The 20,376-nt window shown below is 40.2% G+C and overlaps 1 protein-coding gene across 3 annotated transcripts in view; it reads right to left on the reverse strand.

Moving 5' to 3' along the window:
- PREX1 (phosphatidylinositol-3,4,5-trisphosphate dependent Rac exchange factor 1) overlaps positions 1 to 2,162 on the reverse strand; it is a 147,666-nt gene extending 145,504 nt beyond the window's left edge. For all 3 annotated transcript variants that reach the window (XM_085241960.1, XM_085241959.1, XM_085241958.1), the window contains exon 1: positions 1,998 to 2,162. In XM_085241960.1, coding sequence (XP_085098086.1) covers positions 1,998 to 2,162 — 165 coding nt within the window. The remainder of the gene's footprint in view (positions 1 to 1,997) is intronic.
- Between the last annotated feature and the right edge of the window lie 18,214 nt (positions 2,163 to 20,376).

Genomic DNA, 20,376 nt, shown 5'->3' on the forward strand with positions numbered 1-20,376 from the left:
GGAAAAAACAACTAATGGGAGTAAAGTGAATTTAATTTCTGAGGCACAAGTAGATTTGAGAATACAGAATCCCAGAGCTACAGTACTTCTTTTGCTAGTGTCATATGGCAGAATTTTAGCCCTGTAACTGCCTGTAACTTCGGTGACCATCTAGATGACACCATACATTGCGTGCCATGTCCTCTATCTGCTGTGGGAGGCAGGGCAGAGCACTTGGTGGTACTCAGAAAATGCTAAGTTAAGGCCTTCCACCACATCTATGCATGAATTATTTCTCATTCCAAATTTTATTATCTTTGAAGATTTCTTCCAAATACTGCTCCTTTTATCTCTACAAATTGCAGTGGGTTTTCATTCTCTTTTCCACAGTGTCAATACCTTTCAGTTGTCTGAATGCAGCTGTATAGAGTTTCAGCCTACAAGAACTAGGTCAATGATTTAAGAAACTTCTTGTTATTTAGGAGAGCACAGGAACTTTCAACACACACTTAAAGTTAACCCTGTCTGTGAATCCTCCTCTAAACCAAGGCCTAGAGATAGGAAAGAACCCATTCCTCAGTGCTTTATTCAAACATAAATAGTGAAACAGGAACTCCACGGGGGAGTTAAGCGACGCTCTCAGGATCAATCCCTGGTGATAATACTGCAGCCAACCCATAGGGTGGGGAGGGCTTCTGCTGCATGCACACCATCCTGAGAGCACAGATCTCCTGCCACCACCTAAGGTGTATTACCCACCATTGTTATGACGAAAACTGCCACGTTGATAAATACATACTTTTTTATTTAGGGATTTGTTTTCTTCCGATATTTTTTTTTTTAAAATCAATGTAAATCCCATTTATGAATACTGTGACTGCTTATAGCTGTTGGAACTGAAGCTAAAAACACACGTGGCTTGTGTCTGCATTCCAGCCTGTAGTTGACAAAATCTCAAATTCAGTACTTAGGACAGAGGAGTTTTCTGAGTTTTTGTTATTATTATTATTATTTTATTTTGTCTATAGCACGGGGCATTTTGCAACTCGCAGCTTTTTTTAGAGTCTCCTTACAGCGAGACAGAATCCTCATTTTACATGAAGCCAACTGACACTTTAATTGGAAGCTTTCTGAAATTACAGACTTTGTGTTCGACTACTTGAGAGAGAAAAGGAGGATTTAAGTAGAGACTGTTCTTAAAGCAACCACTTCCTTTCCATTTGTCTTTTATGCTAGACAGTTTGCCAGTTGGGTGATTCTGAAAAACACTGAAGACAAATAGGGTTTAAACAACAAACAAACACAAACATGGCCAGAAAGACGACTCAGAAAGAGCCCAGGGTTGAAGCCCGTTAGATGGAATCAGGTTTTAGCACTTATCTAGCAAAACACCACAACGAATTTCTGCCCTGACCAATCTTTTGAAAATCTCTGCACAGACTTCCCTCACTTTCATTGCCGATCTCTGTGCGATCAAATCGTTTATTCTTTTCTTTTTACGGCATATCTGTTATCTGGCAACTTTTACTGCAGGCTCTCAGGGTTATCTGCAGGACTGAGATGAATTTCACATCTATATAGGAAGAAAACATCCAGATGGAGCTTTACTTCTGAACCAGCCCGTTCGGAGGGCGGTGTAATTGCCTCCACATGCACAGTCACACCCTGCCCGATCCCGTGTTTACATTTACCATTAAAGCGACACATATCTAACATTTATTTACAAATAACAAGCAACGAGGGCAGAGCTTTTAACAAAGAGTAGAACAACTTCGCAACAACAACAAAAGAGACGCGGCGTTCCGTGAAGAAGGCGCATCCCCGGATCGCTCCCTGTCACGGCGCGGGCATCCCCCGCCCTCCGCCTCTCAGCACAAGAGATTCCCCCCGCGCGGATCGGCCCGGCCGCGGGCACTTCCACAAGTTGCTCTCCGGAGCCGCCCGCGGTGAGGCCGCGCCGCCCGCCCCTCTCCCGCCGTGCTCCCGAGGGGGCTCCCCCCGCCCGCGCCGCCGCTCACCGACTGCAGGAAGTGGAGGGTCCCCACGTAGTCCCGCTCGGTGCTGAGGATCTCGTTGAGGACGCAGAGGCGGAGGCGCAGCTGGCGGTCCGCGTCCTTGGGGCAGCCCGCGGGCTCCGAGGCGCTGGGGGCGCCGGGCGGCGGTGGAGGCGGCGGAGCCTCCATGCTGGCGTTCCGTTTTCCCGTTGCTCTCCTCGGCCGCCTCAGGAGCCCCCCATGACCGCGCCGTGCCCGAGTAACGGCACCCCCCGCCGGCCCCTCAGCCCTGCCCCGCCCGCGGCCGGAGGCGCTACTGGGGCCGCTCGCCGAAGGGAGCCCGGCCACGGGACATGCCGAGGTAGCGGCACGGCGCTGAATGAGGAGAGGAAGGGAAGTCCCGGCAGAGGGGGGGAGCGAGAGGCGGGCGAGGAGGGCGGGACGAGGCGGGCGAAGGCAGCGGAGCCCTCCCCTCTGGAGGCCCGGCCGAGCCGGGCCGGCGGCGGGGGGGCGGCTGAGGGGAAGCCGCGAGTGGGGGTCGGTCGGTCGGCCGGTCGGTCGGCGGGCGGGATGGATTCGCGGGCACCGCGCGGCGGGAACGCGGCCTCACAGCCGTCCTGCACTGCACCGCCCCTAAGTCCACGCACCTCTCACACACGCACCGCTCACACTCAGTCCACACATGCACAAACCCTTCACACACAGCCCTTGCACCACACACTTTCCTCCACACTTAGGATCACAGAATCATTAAGGGTGGAAGAGACTACTAACATCCCCAAATCCAACCAACGCACCCCACCGTGCCCACTAACAACATCCCCCAGTACCATATCTCTGTGGTTCTTGAACACCTCTGTGCCACTGCATCACTACTCCCTCTGTGAAGAATTTTTTCCTAATTTGAACCTAAACCTTCCCTGGTGCAACTTGAGGCCATCACCTCTCTTCCTATTACTTACCTGAGAGCAGAGATCGACCCCCTGCCCACTCCAATCTCCTTTCTGGGCACTGTAGACAGTGACAAAGTCTCCTCTGCACCTCCTCTTCTCCATACTGAACCATCCCGTCTCCCTCAGCCACTCCTCATAATCAATTGAGCTTCAGACCCTTCTCATCTTATACATACTCAAACAACAGCTACATCACACATTATTCACACACAGACACTGAACACAGACATACCATGCCACAGTAACAGCACACCCAAAGCATACACCACTCTTGCGCACACCACACACACAGTGCACTCCCACACCAAATACACACAGACCCCTCATGGGATGTGACCTGGTGTGAGCAGACACACCAGAACAGGTACACTCACACACAAATTCAGGTGTGCACACAGAAATGTTCACAGATGCACAGATCTCTGAAAGTAGAGACATACACACAGATTCATCAGAAGCTGTGAAATCACAGAATTCATACCACAGACACTTGCATATACAGAGAAATGCACCCAAATCCTTATATTTCCCTCCCCTCTAGTGGACTGAGGGGCTGATAGACAAACACACCACTCCAGAACATAGAGATGCATACAGGAATATGAAAACCTAAGTGTACACAGACCTGCAGAAATAAGAAATTGCATACTTCCGTGCCAATGCAGAATACATATGGGAAATGTAAGTGTTGCTGGAAATCATAAATATTATGTGTAAGTTTGTTGTAGCTACTTACGCAAAGTTAGCACAAGGTACAAAGGCACAAAAGCAGAGATTAACTGGATAAATTGCATACGATGGTAGAGAGAGTCCTCTAAGACAGTGTTCTTCCTGCTGACTCTCAGAAACCTACCTTGATTCAAATCGATGGAGATTCTCTCAGATGTCTTCACTGCACTATGCAGTGAAAAGTTGCCAGGCTTTTGAATTAAGTAGAAAAAATGTTTCAACAGAAAATTTTTAGAAAGATAATGATATAAACCTTTAAGTGGTGTAAAGATAGAGATTTTCTAATAGAAAACGATTTTCTATTACCTTAAACATGAACACAAATAATGTAATAAATCATAATTTTTCTCAGGCTAAAACGAAATACCGCTTTGGATATTTTCAGGACATTTTAACTTGACAGTGACATTTTTCTGTCATGACTAATCTCTGTCTTCAAAGCATTAAGTTTTCTATTTAAGAGAAAATGATGGAGTCCAACATACACAATTGTCATCCTGAATACTGATTTAATCTTCATGAATATCATATTGCATGAAATGAAAACCCAGCTCTGCAGCTAAGGTATAGTTGCAGCAGGCTTCATATCTGCTAGGGAGATACTAGGGAGTATCAAATATTTTCAGTCCTAGATGTGGACACTGTCTGTATCAAGTAATAATGATTTATCAGCTTGCCAGGTCTTCTTTTGATGTAGCTTCAGGTCAAGGTGGGCAATGTGTACCTCCATAAACATGACTCTCGTGATATGTTGTAATACCACTTTATTTCTTCAACCTTATCAGTGAGAAATGTTGCCTTCACTCTAAGTCAGTCAGAAACATGATTGCTCAAAACAGGAGAAGTATTGGAAAGCTCATGTATACTTAACTGTAGGAAGTCAGAGAGAAAAACATGGGGAACAGTGGGAGATAATTCTGGGTTTTGCACAGAAATGAGCTGTATGATCACCATAGGATGTGGAAGAGCACCTCAGCACAGGCCCGAGGCAAGGACAGAGAAGCAAAGACTTCAGAACAGGTCAGATGAGACTAAATTCACTATTTTTACTTCAAGTTTGTTACATTTATCTTTTTATTCTCTTTTCCATAGCTTTGTCATTTTTTTTAGTTAGTGTGTCTCCCGTTGCTGTATTTTATAAAACCAAACAATTTTTCTGCCTAGGACAAGTGGCAAGACTATCAGCTAAAAGATCCTAGCAGGTTAAATAACAATATTAGGGAAAAATCATCATCACCAAAGCTGCGCCCCCACCCTGTGGCTGAAGGAGAAAGCTGATGACTTGAAAGTTAATGATTTAACTGTGACTCCTTTGCTTGCATCAAAAGTCTCATTATCACTTCATTTCTTCAGCAAATTCTGAGGCAGAACACAACCATAGAATCAGTGGGATGCTATCTGAACAATGCTTGGACTACTGTGTAATGTGCCTTTTTGTTTATATTGTGTGTGATCTACATACACATTTTATAGCTTTACTGTCAGCATTTCTGTGTTGAAGCATTACTATCTTAGGCTTTTTTAACAGGACACTACTTGTGACTGGAAAGAGTAAAATGTTAAGAAAAAAGTTTTCATTAAAATTAGAGGTTTTTACTCTTTTTTGAACTAGTTTTTTTTAGCTATAGAAAAATCATTTTGGTACTGTAAAGTACATTTTTGTTTGTTGTTTTTTTTTAGTTTGAACCTGTGTTTTTTTTTTTGCTAACTACTGATGAATTTATTTCCTTCCAAATTATCTCAGACGTATAGCAAGTCTCTACTTCAAACTGGCTGTTTTCTTAGTTGCTGGCATAGCTTTTCATTTTTAAGACAAAGATCTGCAATTAAACAGAAAGCTGTTTTATTTTTAGAGATATTGTATTATTGTATTGTATAAGGCTTCAGCTGAATTTGTTCCTTACTTTCTTTTTTCCTTCTTCTTCTTCCCTTTTTTTTTTTTTTTTTTTTTGGTATATTTAAAAAGGAAGTAGTTTACAACTGCTGTTCAGTCTTGAAGAGAAAATCTGCTGCCAATGTTTTTCTTGAGTGAGCACTTCAAAACCAAACAAAAATGCTGCTACTTTGTAAAACAGTCAGGGAGTCAATTATCAGGAGAGTGACATATCAATTACCATGAAACTCACCATCTTTCATGAAGATGTAATTAATTTACATGTGCTTGTAAATTGTTTGGAGCTGTTATATTTATACACTGTCTACCACAGTATCACCAAGGTGTTAAGGTCTCTGTGTAGTCGCAATACCTAAAAACCACAGTAATCAGCTGTGTTTGACTCCATCCTGGCTGTTTTCCCTCTTGTATGAGAAAGCATTACTGGCACTGTGAAGGCCCTGCTGAAGGCTCTAGGAAGGCCACTGTACCATAAGACTTAAATTCAGTGTGATTGCAGAGTTTATTAATTAAACTGAGATTACACCTTTTAGCCTTAGCAAGGACGATCTCATAGTGGACCTACCTACCTCTTCCTCACTGGTTTTGTGAGGGTATTTTTCTCCTTTCTTCTTATTCCATTCTGAAAGGAGAATCTGTTCACTAAAGCATACATTCTGAAATTTGCTTAAGTTAACAAGTTAAGTTATTTCTGCTAACTTTAGAATATTTTGAATCAAATCCTCATTTTTGGCTTATCAAAAAATGGCCACTCATGCTTAGTTTCAAAGCGGCTTGATGTCTCAGAGAGATACTCAGTGAATTACACGTTCTGTGTCAACCCTTTATCTGTGTACACATTGTGTATGTGATTTATATGAAGCTTGCAATTTATTTATTTTTGTGTATGTGTGTATGTGGTGCTGAATAAACTCCAGTTCAGTTTCACTGAGCAGTGTAGAAGTGTTGGCATACATGGGAAATTGGTCAGTGGAAATGTGGTTCTCTGAAATAATTTTGGTGTTCATCTCCCTGTATATGAGCTATCTGGATTTCTTGAGCCTAGAAGCTGTATCTTGACCATTGCTTTTATAGTCCCAGTGGCCCTCACTACCCAACAAATTCTCCTAAAGCCTCTCTCACACACCTAAAGTCTTGGATTCTTTTGCAGTCAGATCCACATTTCACAATGAGCTGGATGAAAATAAATGAATTAGTTAATAAAATCTCAGAACTGACAGTTTACTTGGGTGCACCTTAACTTTAGGACTGTGAGAAGTAGAGCTTAATCACTGTTCATGCTCCTTTTACTCTCTATTTAAGATTTTACAGACCTATCATACGTTCCCTTTCAGTAGTCTCTACATCAAGTTAAAATATCCAAATCTGTTATTGAAGCCATTTCCTATGGCTGATCACCCTTCCTGTTCTCCTCTGTACTTACAGTCATTCAACTACATCATCTTAGAGATGGTAGTAATGGATTTCTGCAATGCATTAGAGATGGATGTGTGACAGGGATTTGTTCAGTGGTACCATGATGTTCTGTCTATTGTTTCCATGTAGGATCTAAAATGCTGCTTGCTTTTACGGCTGCTGCTGAGCAGAGAATAAGCTCTGACTGCAGGCACAGTTTATTGAATGGCAGCAGCTAATTTAAAACCTGTCACTGTATCTGTAGATATGCAGGGTAATTCTGGAAACTTCACTCGAAATAACATGGCGAATGGAGATTTCCACCAGAGTAATTGAAATCAGATTCTGGTCTGTGTATAGTGGACATGAATCACCTTTCACCTGCTCCTATATAATTCATTGTAGCTTAGTGATTTCACTGAAGCCACTGCTGATTTATTCTAGCTGATAATTAATCCCTTAGATTTCTACAAATGATTTATCTTATGACAAAATATATAGAGGTTGTTTGTGATGAGCTTTGAAGAAATAATTTCCCAGGTTCTCACTCTGCAGGAATCTACACTGCAAGTAGAACATTTGCATTTCCTTTTTTTTTTTTACCATCAGCATAAAAATAATTTTAGAAGAAAAATGTTCAGGTAACTTAACTGCAGAATGCCATAAGACAAATGTAGAGAGACTTAGATTGAGCATGGGGAACAAAGAAACCGAATTGCTAGGCAGGGCTGGGTGGAATTCTCTTTGATTAAAGGATAATATTGTACACACATTCAGTCAAACTTTGAAAGCACTTAATTAGAGGCATAGTGTGAGGCAGAAGAAGATAAGTATTATTATGTCCATTTGAAAATGGGGTATCTGAGATATAGACAGCTGAAGTGGCTTGCCCAAGAACGCTGTGTCAACATGTGCAAAAACAGAATTCAGGAGTTCACAGTTCCTGTCTTTGACTTACAGAACACACTCAAAGGGGCCCCACAATGTCACACAAGTTTCCAGTCAGCTATTAACATTTTAACCATGCTGTTGTTCAGACTGTCTTAGTGTGCAGTGAGATAGCAGTGCCCGAAACCTGCTTTGCTCCTTGGAGTCCTCATGCACCTACTTGTTTCATAACTAAAAACAAAGGTTAGCAGAACTGTGTGGTGAAAAAGATTCAGTATTTGAGAAGAAGGAAGGAGATATTTAAACTATATCATAGAAGCTAAACAGAAGATTTTGTAAAATGTTCTATTACTGTTACATTTAACAGAGAGACATCACAAATGAAAATGACTTTTTACACCATAATAAATACTTAGCTGAGGAAGAAGCAAACTTTATTTCAAATGTTCTATAATCAAGACATCAAATTTCTGAAGATATTCTGCAAAGGGGTTGGTTTTGTCAGTATTTCACTGTCTCATTCACCTCCTTTACCATATTTTCCCTTTTGCTATTACTCAGTCATACCTACCTTCTTAAAACTAATCACTAAAAAGTACACAATTAGATTTTCATGATGTTCTTTCCTGACAAAATTTTTGATTATTTGATTGAGGGTTCTTATTGGGCTCTTGAACTGAGGTTTTGGGTTTAATTAATCAAAAGATCTTATGCAACTTGGGATATTTTTAAGCAGTTTAGTTTTTAAGTAATATGCAAAAAGCATTTTTATGATTCCTGACTTACGCAATGTTATATGATACGTAACATTTTTGTACTTACAAATTGGAAGCTTGTAGATTTTGATGAAATGGTAAATTAAATTGGGATTGTTCCAAGTGATTTTTTCACATATGAAAACATATATGAGTTTGCAATTACTTTTTTTCCTGAAAAATTATTATTATTATGAAATTTGTTGTTTTGAACAGTGCTAAGAGGCTGCTGGAAGTTTTGCATGTTGTATTACAAGTATTTGCCCTGAGCTATTTGTTTATGAATTACTCCTTCCTAACTGCATTTCTGACTTGTTGATTTCCTGCAGGAACAGTCACCCACCTTTTTTGTCAGTACAACCAATGTGTACATTAAAATAATGAACAGGTGGACACTAGAATTATATAGCCACTTCTAAATTTGCACGAGTTTCATAGCTAAGGCTAGAAAAACAAACAAAAAAAACCAAAACCAGTCTCCCTAATGGGACAGAAATTTGAAGATCAAATAAAAATAATTCTATTAGATAAATTAAATACATGCTATGCATCAGGCATCCATCCATTTATTCAATTACCTCATTCGGTTCTCTGCTTTTTCCCATGTGTCTCAGTAGCTCTAAAGATGCAGATCCTGATTTTAGTTGCTAGAGACTGGCAATGGCCCAGCAATCTGTTGTCCACTGGTTTCAGCTGCAACAGGTTCTTAAGGCGTTTGCTGAGAACAAATGAGAGCAAATTCATGTGTTTAGATTCAGATCATGCTTAAGTGATTGAATACATCAGGGCCTACTTCCTATGTTGGTAAGTGAAAGTAAGAAGACTTGATACAATGTGGTGCTTCATCAACTATTGCTTTGATACTTAGTGCTTCAAGTGCATTTAAGCTGATCTGTAATTTCTGCCTTTTATTTTCGCCATCTGCAATTCTAGTGATTTTCTTTAATATGGATTGACTTCAGTAATCTAATATGCATCTGTGAAATGACATGTGAACCTTTCAGCACTAAATATTAAGAGGAAAGGAGGTCTGCATTTGATAAACCAAAGACATTTCTCTGAGGGTTAGATATCAGATTAGCACAAAATAGATTGCTTTGTCATAACACATAACTTTGCATTTGCAGTCTCCCTGCACATCTTGTATTAACAGTAAAGCTATCTTGGTAGTTAGTGTAGTGCATGTAATTTCATGTAATTTATACTCACGGGGCTGAAGTTGCATAATTAGGAAAATCTACTCCTACATGTAGCTTAGGCTGTGGTTTCATAGTTGGACTTATGCCAATCTAAGTGTAGGCTACCCTTTTTTCCCCTTTCTCCATTGCTGCATGATTTCACCACTTCCTTTGTGACAGTAACAGATCAGCTGATCCAGCTGAAAATTAACCGGAAGACAAAGAACAGAAGGGCCCTTTTTTCAGACAGATTTGCTTCCTGACTGGCTCAATGTACCATCTCTGAGAGCTACTGCTGGCATGAGTGGAGATGGAAGGTCTTCTGGTAAGGACAAGGCTGAGAGAAAGATGGGACTGACTCCTTTGACAGCAACTCAGTTTAAAGCAAATCAGTTTAAAGCAATTTGTGAAACTATAGACTTACAACACTACATGCATCAGTGCTGGATGCAGTCCATGAAATAATATTCATTTATATAAGGTCAGTGCATGGGCTGTGAGCTCACAGTGTTGGGGGAGAAAGACATTCAATGAAAACAACACCCAGCTCTAACAGAATAGTAACTGGCTACAGCAGTCCCTTCAGAGTACAGAAATCAGAGGGTTTTTTTACCTTATTGATATTATCATAGAGGCCTTTTTCCCCCCACATGCTGATTTTGCACAAAACCATTTAAAGTAAGTGTAGCGATGAAAATGCTGTTGAACTGACAGTATCATTCATGCAGTCAGAAAAAACTTTCATTGCAATTATGGTGCAAATGCTTTAACATCATATACAACAGGAAGCCAATGATAGATTAAAGTTAGGAGGAGGTCAGTATTCTTTGCCACAGAAGATGAAACTTGGTGTAAACATAGTGGTCCAGAAAACAGCACACAGAATGACTTAGACTGAAAATGGGAGGAAAAAGGGCAGATCTCTTTTTCTTGCAGCTCTTCTTACAAATTAAATTGCACTGAGAATAGCAAAAATGTCAGTTACAGCCCCTTTGTTTTCAGAAGTTCAGTATTCTTGAGAAATCTTCATTTTGGCCAAAACTTTGTGTGAACATGTCCAAAAGTAAAAAATCTGAAGCTTCTTTTCAAAATACTAGACTAGAGTAGACATGAAAAAAATTATCCTTCCTTTACAAACTAAAGAAAAATATTGCCATGTAGACTCAGCACTATAAAATTATAGAATCATAGAATGGTTTGGGTTGGAAGTGACTTTTAAGATCATCTCGTTCCCACCCCCCAGCTATAATCAGAGTCACCTCCCTCTAGACAGGCTGCTCACAGCCCCATCCAGGCTGACCTTGAATGCTTCCAGGGAGGGGACATTCACAACCTCACTGGGCTACCTGTCCCAGTGCCTCACCAGCCTCACAGTAAAGAATTTCTTCCTATGCTGGAATTGGTATTCAGGAAAATTATATTTAAAAAAAGAAAAAGAAAGAGAGAGAGAGAGAAAAAAAAAATTAACTTGAATTGGATTTAGGTAATGTGCTACTTTTTTTCTTTTCTTTTTTTAAAGTTTTTTTAAGTTTTTACCAAAGTCTGAAGCATTTGCCTTAGATATGCATGGGATTTGAATTTTATAGCTCTTAGATGCTCCTTGTGTTAGGTGACAATAAAGTATGAACAACTAAACACTATTTTCTTTCCTTCTCTGAGGATGTTGACTTGAGTAGGTTGTGCAGTCTTTTTTGCACTTTTACACCATTATTGAGCTCCATGATGTCTTGCTACCTAAATAGCTCAAAAACGTGAAGTGGACCTCCATGATTCAGACTTTTCTGACAGTTCAGACAGCAATCCCAAGCCCTTATAGACCCTGGAGAAGGAGGGAAAACCCCCTTTTTGCTTGCTTTCTCTCAGGCATAAAGAGCCTCTTAAGGTGCATAGGTAAATCTTTCTCTTTTGAATGGATGATGCTTTATGGATGACTTACAATAAAGCTCTATTTTCATTCTTCAAAGACCCAAATCTCTGCAGGGCCCCATTTTCTGCTATGCACTTCGCGAGGGGCAGAAGTCAGTGTAGGCTGCTCCAAAAGTAATGCCTCCTATTTATTTCCATACAAACCACAACAGCTACAAAGAACACAATGACACTATTTGTTAGAGAAAATCCTCTGCTACTGAACACTATTCTTTTCAATGTACTCACCTTCACTAGCTGTGCATTTTCACCAGCAATGAACAAGAGCTTGCATGCCATGCTTGTAAAAATCCGCACCAGCAGAGACGATGCACTGTCACTGTCACCACTGCTGAAATGCACCACCCACCACCTCACTGGACTCACAGCTAATGTTTGGTCTCCATCAACATTCAGCAAACATAGATGAATGTCAGTGGGTGCCATTTTTTCCACATAGAGGAATTCAGTTCCACACCTTTGCTTTATATGCACTTCCACGTCAGATGTCGTTCCATCAGTCTGCCCCTCTGCTGCCATCTGTTGCATGGCATTGAAAGGTAATGGAATATTTAGTGGAAATGTTGAGCTTCTGCTGCCATATCACCGACATCTGCCTCCAGTGTCAAGGACCAACATAATAAACAGGAGGCATCCCCTCATTTGGGTCTTTGAAGAATGAAAATAGAGCTTTATTACCTTGCAAGCTTAGGCCAGATTTCTGTTTGGTATGCACCAGGTCACATCAACAAATTAAGCTTGCAAGGTAATTATATAGATAGTCATGCTGAATTCATTGATATTACTCATGTGCATAAGGATGGCAGGGGGTGGCTGTAGTAAATCTGAGTCTCCTCATTTAATTTGAATGACCTCTGATATGGAAATTATTTTTCCATTCAAACTGCTGAACAAATTACAGAATGATTTCAGTATCAAATTAAGCATGCTTCCTATTAACATCAGATCAGAACACTTTATATCTTCTTTCTTCTATGCCAATAAAATATATTGCTGCCACATCACTGGAAAGACAGTTTCCTTAAACTGGTAGTTGGGAATTTAAGTAATGAAGTACAGGATAAAACCACGCACTGATGTACTTCATTTAAAAGAAAGCCAAAAGAGCCAACATGAAGAAGAGATGGTGATGTTCAGGAAGGGTGAGCAGTAGAAAGGTTTGCAGTGATAACAACATGGAAGAAGTCATTTTGCACTTTACCAAGAGGAGATAGAAACAAATGGTCCCACACTCCCAATTTCCCCCCACACATTTCCTTCAGTTTTCTCAGTATCTATTTCTTCTGTTCCAGCAGCATTTAGTCTCATCAAGTATTTGGGAAACACAAAAAGGACAAAGGAAATGAAGGTTAAATAAAATAAGTGTGACTGGAGAGAGCTCACTAGAACTTCTGATGTGTTACACACGTTAATTCTGGCCCAGTAGGCATAAGACAGAAGAGCTGAAACCAGAATAAGGCTCCTTTTGTCTAAATGAAGATTCTTATAAAGAATACCTAACAGAAATCAAGAATAAATGAATATATTAATGAGCAAGGAGAGGAAGCCTTTCCTGCTGAGAGGAAAGGAAAGAATTCTTCTTAAATCTGAATAAAGAGACAAGGAAATGTTTTCAACTGGGTTTATGAAAATCAAGATTTCCACACACATGAGTAAAATCTGTACTGTAATGGTAAAAGCCAGGGACATTTTTTGATGATTCTGTAAGTTTCTTGCATGAAATTAAGTAATATAAAGATCAGCTGAAAGGTCAGAGAGAATGTCATTTACCAATTTAATTCCCAGTGCTGCTGATAGCTCTACTTATGGCTGAGTTCATCCCATTAGTAAGAAAAATCAGGGCTGAGATGCAGGCATGGCTTTAAGAGGAGGAATTGCAGAAGTCCTGTGAGGCTGCAAATGTTGCTGAACTTTCAGTTTAAGACATCATGACCGAATTTTGTTATATTGTAACCAAATTCTTCTGTAGCATAGTATTGTTTCATTCTTAGTTACTTGAATAGGAAGTTTCTGTGAACATTTGAATAGTTACAGTGTTCTCTACATGGAAAGCAAAATAACAATGCAGAACAGCTTTTCCGTGCACAAGACAGTATGTGTAACAAGTCAGCTTAGACACGTGCAAATCAAGCTAGTGCTTGCATGGCGAATGAAGTCTCATTATCACCTCTCAGACAGGAAAACTTGCAAGCGAGTGATTATCCAGCGCCAAGTCTTCCACCTCTCAGACACACCAGGGTCTGGGAATGACTCTATTTCATTTGTGTCTTTCCTCTCAGTTACATTTCTCACTGCAGTCGAAAGCAGTGACTGGCAAAAATATTTTCCCCATCTGCTCTCTGATTGCTTTTTTTTTTTTCTGCCCACAAATTGTTTGTAATATTTTCATATATTTTAGTAACTGTAGAAACTGTAGACTTTTCTGATTTAGACATGATTTAAGAGACTTTGAAAGGAATATAGTCTCAAATTTTGAAGCCTGAGCATGATAAGCTTCTTTAAATGGCTGGTTTTAGTGCTGCTACACACAAGAAGCATGTGCTAATGTCAGCCACTGGGAGCAATGAGTATTAGGTACAGGTAAAATAGGTCACACTCATGAATATAGTCATATCTGGACTTGTGAACTATTAGATCTAAAATCAGGTCTTCAGATTCTATTGTGTCTCTGGTTGTCTAAACCCTGTTAAGTTCCAACCATGCTACTACTGCTACTTATTATTTGTTGTTATGACAGTGAATGGAGCAGTTCATGACTGAATTGCCTTTACTTGCTTCTCTGTAGCACATCTCAGGATGCAATTTACAGTACTAAGACATCTGAGTCTCATATTCTACCTCACAGGCAGCAGACCACTGCTGATTTCAGAAAGGAGCCTCTACTGCCAGGACAACTAAAAACAAAACAACAACTAAGAAATCTTCTCTAATATATTTTTGATAGAAACATGGGATTTAAACAAAATTATTTCTGTGAGAAGTATCTGCTTTCTTTGGATGCATTGCAGTTCTTTTGAAATGTTGAAAACATGAGAAATGCAAATCTGGGAGTTTAGGCAATATGTTAGCTTTGCAAATTTTTTACAAGTATGAGAGAGACAGCTGAAAATCTGATCTGTCCTGTAGGCTTTAGAGGAAAAGTAACTTTTAATTCTGATTGACTTAGAACTGTATAAAGCTCTAAAAATCTACATATTGCTATTATTCTTTGTAAATTACTTCAAGGTAAAACAGCAAGGTAAAAGCAAAATATCAGCACTCCGCAGGAATACTGATGTTAGCTTCATCAATCTGACTTTACTGCTGGAAGAGAAAGCATCATTGCATTGGTGAAGTGCTATATATGGACTAATTACAGAATCAGCTGATCTAATTTGTCTGGCACAGCACTGTGTAAATACTGTGTAAATATTGCTTCTTCTGTCAAATTATTTTATTTTTGTATCATGACACTGCCTGGTGCTGCTGTTCAGCTATTTTGCCAGTGTTCTCTTCTCAGTGCAGATCCTCCCTGGGTAGGAATGGAAGTTCAGCGCAAGAATCCTGGCAGGAAGTTAGTCAGAAAGATACAGAAAGTCTGGGATCTGGACTTGAAGGAAACTGGGAATGAGTGGGAGAGAATTTCATTTAAACTTCATGATGAAGTGTCTTGCTAACACTACATGAATTCTCATATAAATACTCACTCAATAATTTGTTTTAGTAATACTTCAGTTACCTCAAATGTACTGTTGCCAAGCTCTGGGTCTATTGACTTTAGGGCATGTAATATTGGATAAAACAAAATTGAAAGAGCTAAGAATGTGAATCAAATGTAGAGTCCCCTGGGAGATCCACTGGTAGATCACTGGACAGCAGAGAGAAAAGCTAGGAGCCAAGCAGAATAAACAGAATCAGTCCCTATGGAAATGTTTTTAAATGGCCAGCAAAAGTGAAATGTTCTTTAGGGAGTTTCTGCTAATGCGGCACTGCAAATTGAGCTTACTGAGCACACCAGTGCTGTTTTTCCAAGAATATTCCTGTCTGTGCTGCATCTTTCTTAAGGTGAATTTTTCTTCCTAATGTAAAATATATAGCAGTATGCTGATGGGGGAAGTGCTGTGAGGTTAGGCCTGTCAGTCAGTGAGGAGCACCTGGCCCCTGGGCAAAAATCCAGAATAGTTTCTTTGCAAAGGAAGTGGCTTACACAAACTGTGAACTGTGTCCACCTGTTAGGCATTGTATGCACTTGATTTATGTCTTGTGGTACAGACATATTTGCTAAAACTAGCTCTTTACATCAGTTTAATGGTAATTCTTGTAATTGGCACTGAATTCACTTGCAAAAAATACACACATACACATGTATTCTTCCTCTGCTCTTCTGTCTTCCGTTCTCTCTGGAAGGCTTTATTTCCTTGTATGCCTCTAACCATGAGTACACATGGTGCAATTAAATTATGTACATAGCACTATGCTATATTTAGAAGTAATGTTGAACTAATCTATATCGCTTTTGCAGCATTCACAGAGTGTTTCTGACTTGACATTAGAACTACATGCCTTGAGAGATTATGACATTATATTTAAATCACAGGGCATGTGATGGAAAACGCAGACCCATTTGGTGCTCAGGTGAAAGCGGCCCTTAGCAAAGCACTGTTCTATAGACTAAATATTTATTAAGAAATTGGAGTCTTATTGTCAACGGTTTACGGGCTGGTTCGGCCCGGTTCCATGACTAGAAGGGCGGAGGGATCTGCGGATCCGCGCCCCTGGAAAAGGAAAATAGGGGACCCCGAAATAATTGAAAACAGCGGCAACAATCTGAGGTGAAACAAACTAATTTACTAAATATGGTATCAGCAGAATATAAGGAGAGAGAGAGTGTGAAATTGAAGGTGGATCGGCCTCACCACAACGCTGAGATGAGAAGTGCAGTCCAGTTGAGCCGATGAAGAAGCGCAGGCAGAGAAACGCAGGCAGAGAAACGCAGGCAGAGAAACGCAGGCAGAGAAGCACAGGCAGAGAAACGCAGGCAGAGAAGCACAGGCAGAGAAACGCAGGCAGAGAAGCACAGGCAGAGAAGCGCAGGCAGAGAAGCACAGGCAGAGAAGCGCAGGCAGAGAAGCGCAGGCAGAGAAGCGCAAGCGAAGCAGCACAGGCAAAGAAGAGAACATCAGGTGACCTTGCCGGGAGTTATATCTCCTCGCTGACTGCAAAGCCCCCTGGGTAAATGTAGCTCTTCTTCTCCTCCGGACAGGCACCCGGAACTTGAGCATCAGCAGTCAAATCTCCAGTGCATTACATGATGTTATGATGTGGAATACTGATAACGAAAAATCATGAAACCATGACACTTATCTAAGTGCAAAAGTGCTCCATCAGTACTATGTCAAACCATTAACTAAAACCATCCCCAACCTTGCAAAGGGCAGAGCTCTTTATCTCTACCACCATTGTCATGTTGGTGGCAATTTGCATTGACAAGCTGACCCCATATCCCTGTTATGACATTTTAGGTTTTACTTTACACTATTGTAAAACAGAGATACCACGTGCATGTACGAATATTTGTGTATCTGCCACATTCATAGTGCTGTTACTAGCACTTTTGTTATCTCCTTGGTAATTTGAAAGCTTGAGGCTGCAAGTTATTTCTCCCCCACTTGGATATCATAAATGTTTATTTTTGATGAAGATTGAAGTGCTGTTTTCTCTGTCCTACTTGTTCTAAAGCTCCATATGTGTTAACTGTGGGAATCATAACATTGTTCTGTCTGTCATGGTCATTTAAAAAATAAATGTGTTTCCTGTTTTCTCATCAAAGTATGGAGATGTTGGTAGAATGATGGAAGAAGTGTATGTATGTGATCACTTTTTTATGGGATCTCTGGATGAGATCATTCTAATTCAGTCTCACTACTCAGAGCTATTTTGAGTGACATCCTGGTTAGGAAAAAAAAGTAATTTCTAGGCTCAGCTTCACTTATCCTGTCCTTGACGATATGCCACTACTGCTTTAGGAAAGTAACGATGATTTGTGATTTGAAGTGGAGTCATGGCTCATGAGATTGCAGAGAATACCTTCAAAACATGAATCTGTATGATCAGAAAGCTAGCAGAGGTCATATCATTTTTAGTTTGCATAAAATCTTGTGCTTCTTACGTATCTCATGTTCTGGGGAGCCGCATTCCTGCTAAATGCTTGGAATTATCACTGTGCAAAAGGTACAGTGAACAAGGTTGCCAGGTTTGCTCTCATTGTAGAAGGATACCTTCATCTGCCACAGTCATCTTCCCAGCACTTGTTGACTCAACCTCATGTTTGCACAGAAAACAAAAACCTGGGACGTATTTAATATTTGCATATCATGCTAAACATTGATATATGTTGCATTATTAGAATAGAAAAGAAACTTGAATTTCATTTTCTGTTTTCTGTATCTTTAAATGAACGAACTTGCCATCTGCTGACAGGAGCTGTAGTTTGTTTTACACGTAAATTCCAGGTATGTGTCAGAGGAGAGGTCACATAAGAGACCTTATTTGTTCTTTGTTGCCTTCCTTAACCTGGAGTAAAAAACTTTGTAGACTGACACATCAGCATAAGCTTGTGGCAAATGGAGAACACACCCAAGCTTTTGAGGGCTGAAACTGATAACACTGTATGTTGGGCATTTAAATATAGGGATGAGTCATAATCAAAGTCATCCAAGACATGTTGTAGGTTCTAGATAAAATATGAGCCTGATCTAAACCAGCCTAGCCAATAATTTTTTTGACATAAACCATTCCCACTCTGCCTCATTCCGAGCCCTAACCTTGGTTGGATGGCACTGCAGTGTGTGTTCTGTTCCAGCATAGCCTAGAAATTGTTGTATCAAGCTGAGGCAAACTCACATTACATGACTGCAGCCTCTTATTGCCTCAAAAAGCAGCTGTACTGCTAGTTGTTCTGCTAGCTGAATGGCTCTCAGCATAAAGGAGACAAAACAGATTTTTGCAAATGCACATACAATCCCCAAAAGACTTCTGCTTTCTCAGCTTCTGAATGCAAGCAATAAAATTTCAGGGGATTTCATTGCTTATGAAACCAGTGTGCACATTGTTTTGTTGTATTTGTGGATCTCTGTCTCCTCAGATCTCACAGTTCTGCAGCAATGTGAGCCAGCTTGTGGTATCTTCATAGAGCAGTGGTAGTGCACTCATCCCTTCTGAGTAGGTGAAAATCACTTTATTCAGGGACTTTCCCATCAGGATGACCAACACTGAAGGGCAGAGAGCAATTAAGTTATTTACATCCAGATGACTTGGTTGTGTTTTGGCTTTGTTTGAATTAGCTGATGCAGAAAGGAAGTAGTAGTTCCATATTTTTTCCTCTTTCTCCTTCTGCTTTTTTATTATTTTTAGTAAAATGTTAGTTAACCATGTGCCTGTGTTAAATGTATTTCTAAATTTCCAGGAGTATGTTTTAGTATGACAAGTCTATGAAACCATTGCAAGCATTTGGAATTTCCTGTAAAGATAGTGCATAAAACACAATCAAAACTTACTGATCTGAAAGAGATTTGGACAGGAGTCCACTAAAAGTTAAGTGTCTATCTGCTATTATGAGATCAAGTACCACTTTACGTAGGAATCAACTGTTAAAGTTTAGAAATGAAAAGATATATCAATTTGTATGCTAAGAACGAAGCAATTCTTTTATCATGATGGATTTTGTGCAGTTTACTGTAAGGAAGCAGCCATATTATATTGGTAAACGATTTCATCTTTTATTACATCTATAATTACAAGAAGAAACTTGTTGGTTATTTATTTAGATCCCAGTATGGATGACAGTGTCTCTTGTTTACGTAGCTTCACTTTTTTTTTTTTTTTTTTCCCCTGAGTCAGTCTTTCTGATGTTCTCCAAGCAAGGTATCTGATAGACATTTGCTTCAGGTTTGGTTCTCCCATGCCATTTGGCTAGCAAGTGTGTCACGTCACAAGTCCCCAGTGATGGTAAATGCTAATGATTTGCATGTGTGGCCTTCGTAACTGTGTGTGCAAATCAGATATACAACCTTCTGAAACTCTTGTCTTCTTTTCATACATGCTGACGTGTCACCGACAACTCAATTTAAATTAGTGAGTGGGTACAACTCATAGATCAATACTGAAGTTAAAGGGAATGTTGACTATATTGACACTCTGCAGAGAAAGAATGTGTGGGTTTAAGGAAATGTAGCTTTCCCTCTGGCCTCATTTGTTGCTTCGTGGTTTCCATGTCATGTAACGGGGGCAAGGTCGAGCTTCTTCTTTTGTTCTCCCTGTAATCTATATCCTAGATGCAGCCACTGTTAACAGAGCTGTCCTAATTGCCCTGTGTGCAGTATGTCAGGACGTGTTCTTAGAGTATCTCACTTTTCTCAATCCAGGAGACCCAAGACAGTTCAGCATTTTCTGACAATTTAGCTCATTCCCTCCCTTGCCACTTGCTTTCACACTTTTTCGTCATCATACATAAGCACAGACATGCTAGAGATCCCTTGCTTAGTCAAAAATGCAGACAACCCTCCCACCTGACAAAGGGCGTATAAGCACATCTAGATGGGGCCCTCGTGCATTTCAGTTCTGGCAGGTTTTGTAATCTTCTGCCAGCTTTCCTTGTCTCACTTTAGTGAGAACTGGGAATTCAGGTGACTATCTTCAGTGTCTAAA

This window comes from Meleagris gallopavo, chromosome 22, assembly GCF_905368555.1.
Source record: "Meleagris gallopavo chromosome 22, MGAL_WU_HG_1.1, whole genome shotgun sequence".
NCBI classification, from domain to species: Eukaryota; Metazoa; Chordata; class Aves; order Galliformes; family Phasianidae; genus Meleagris; species Meleagris gallopavo.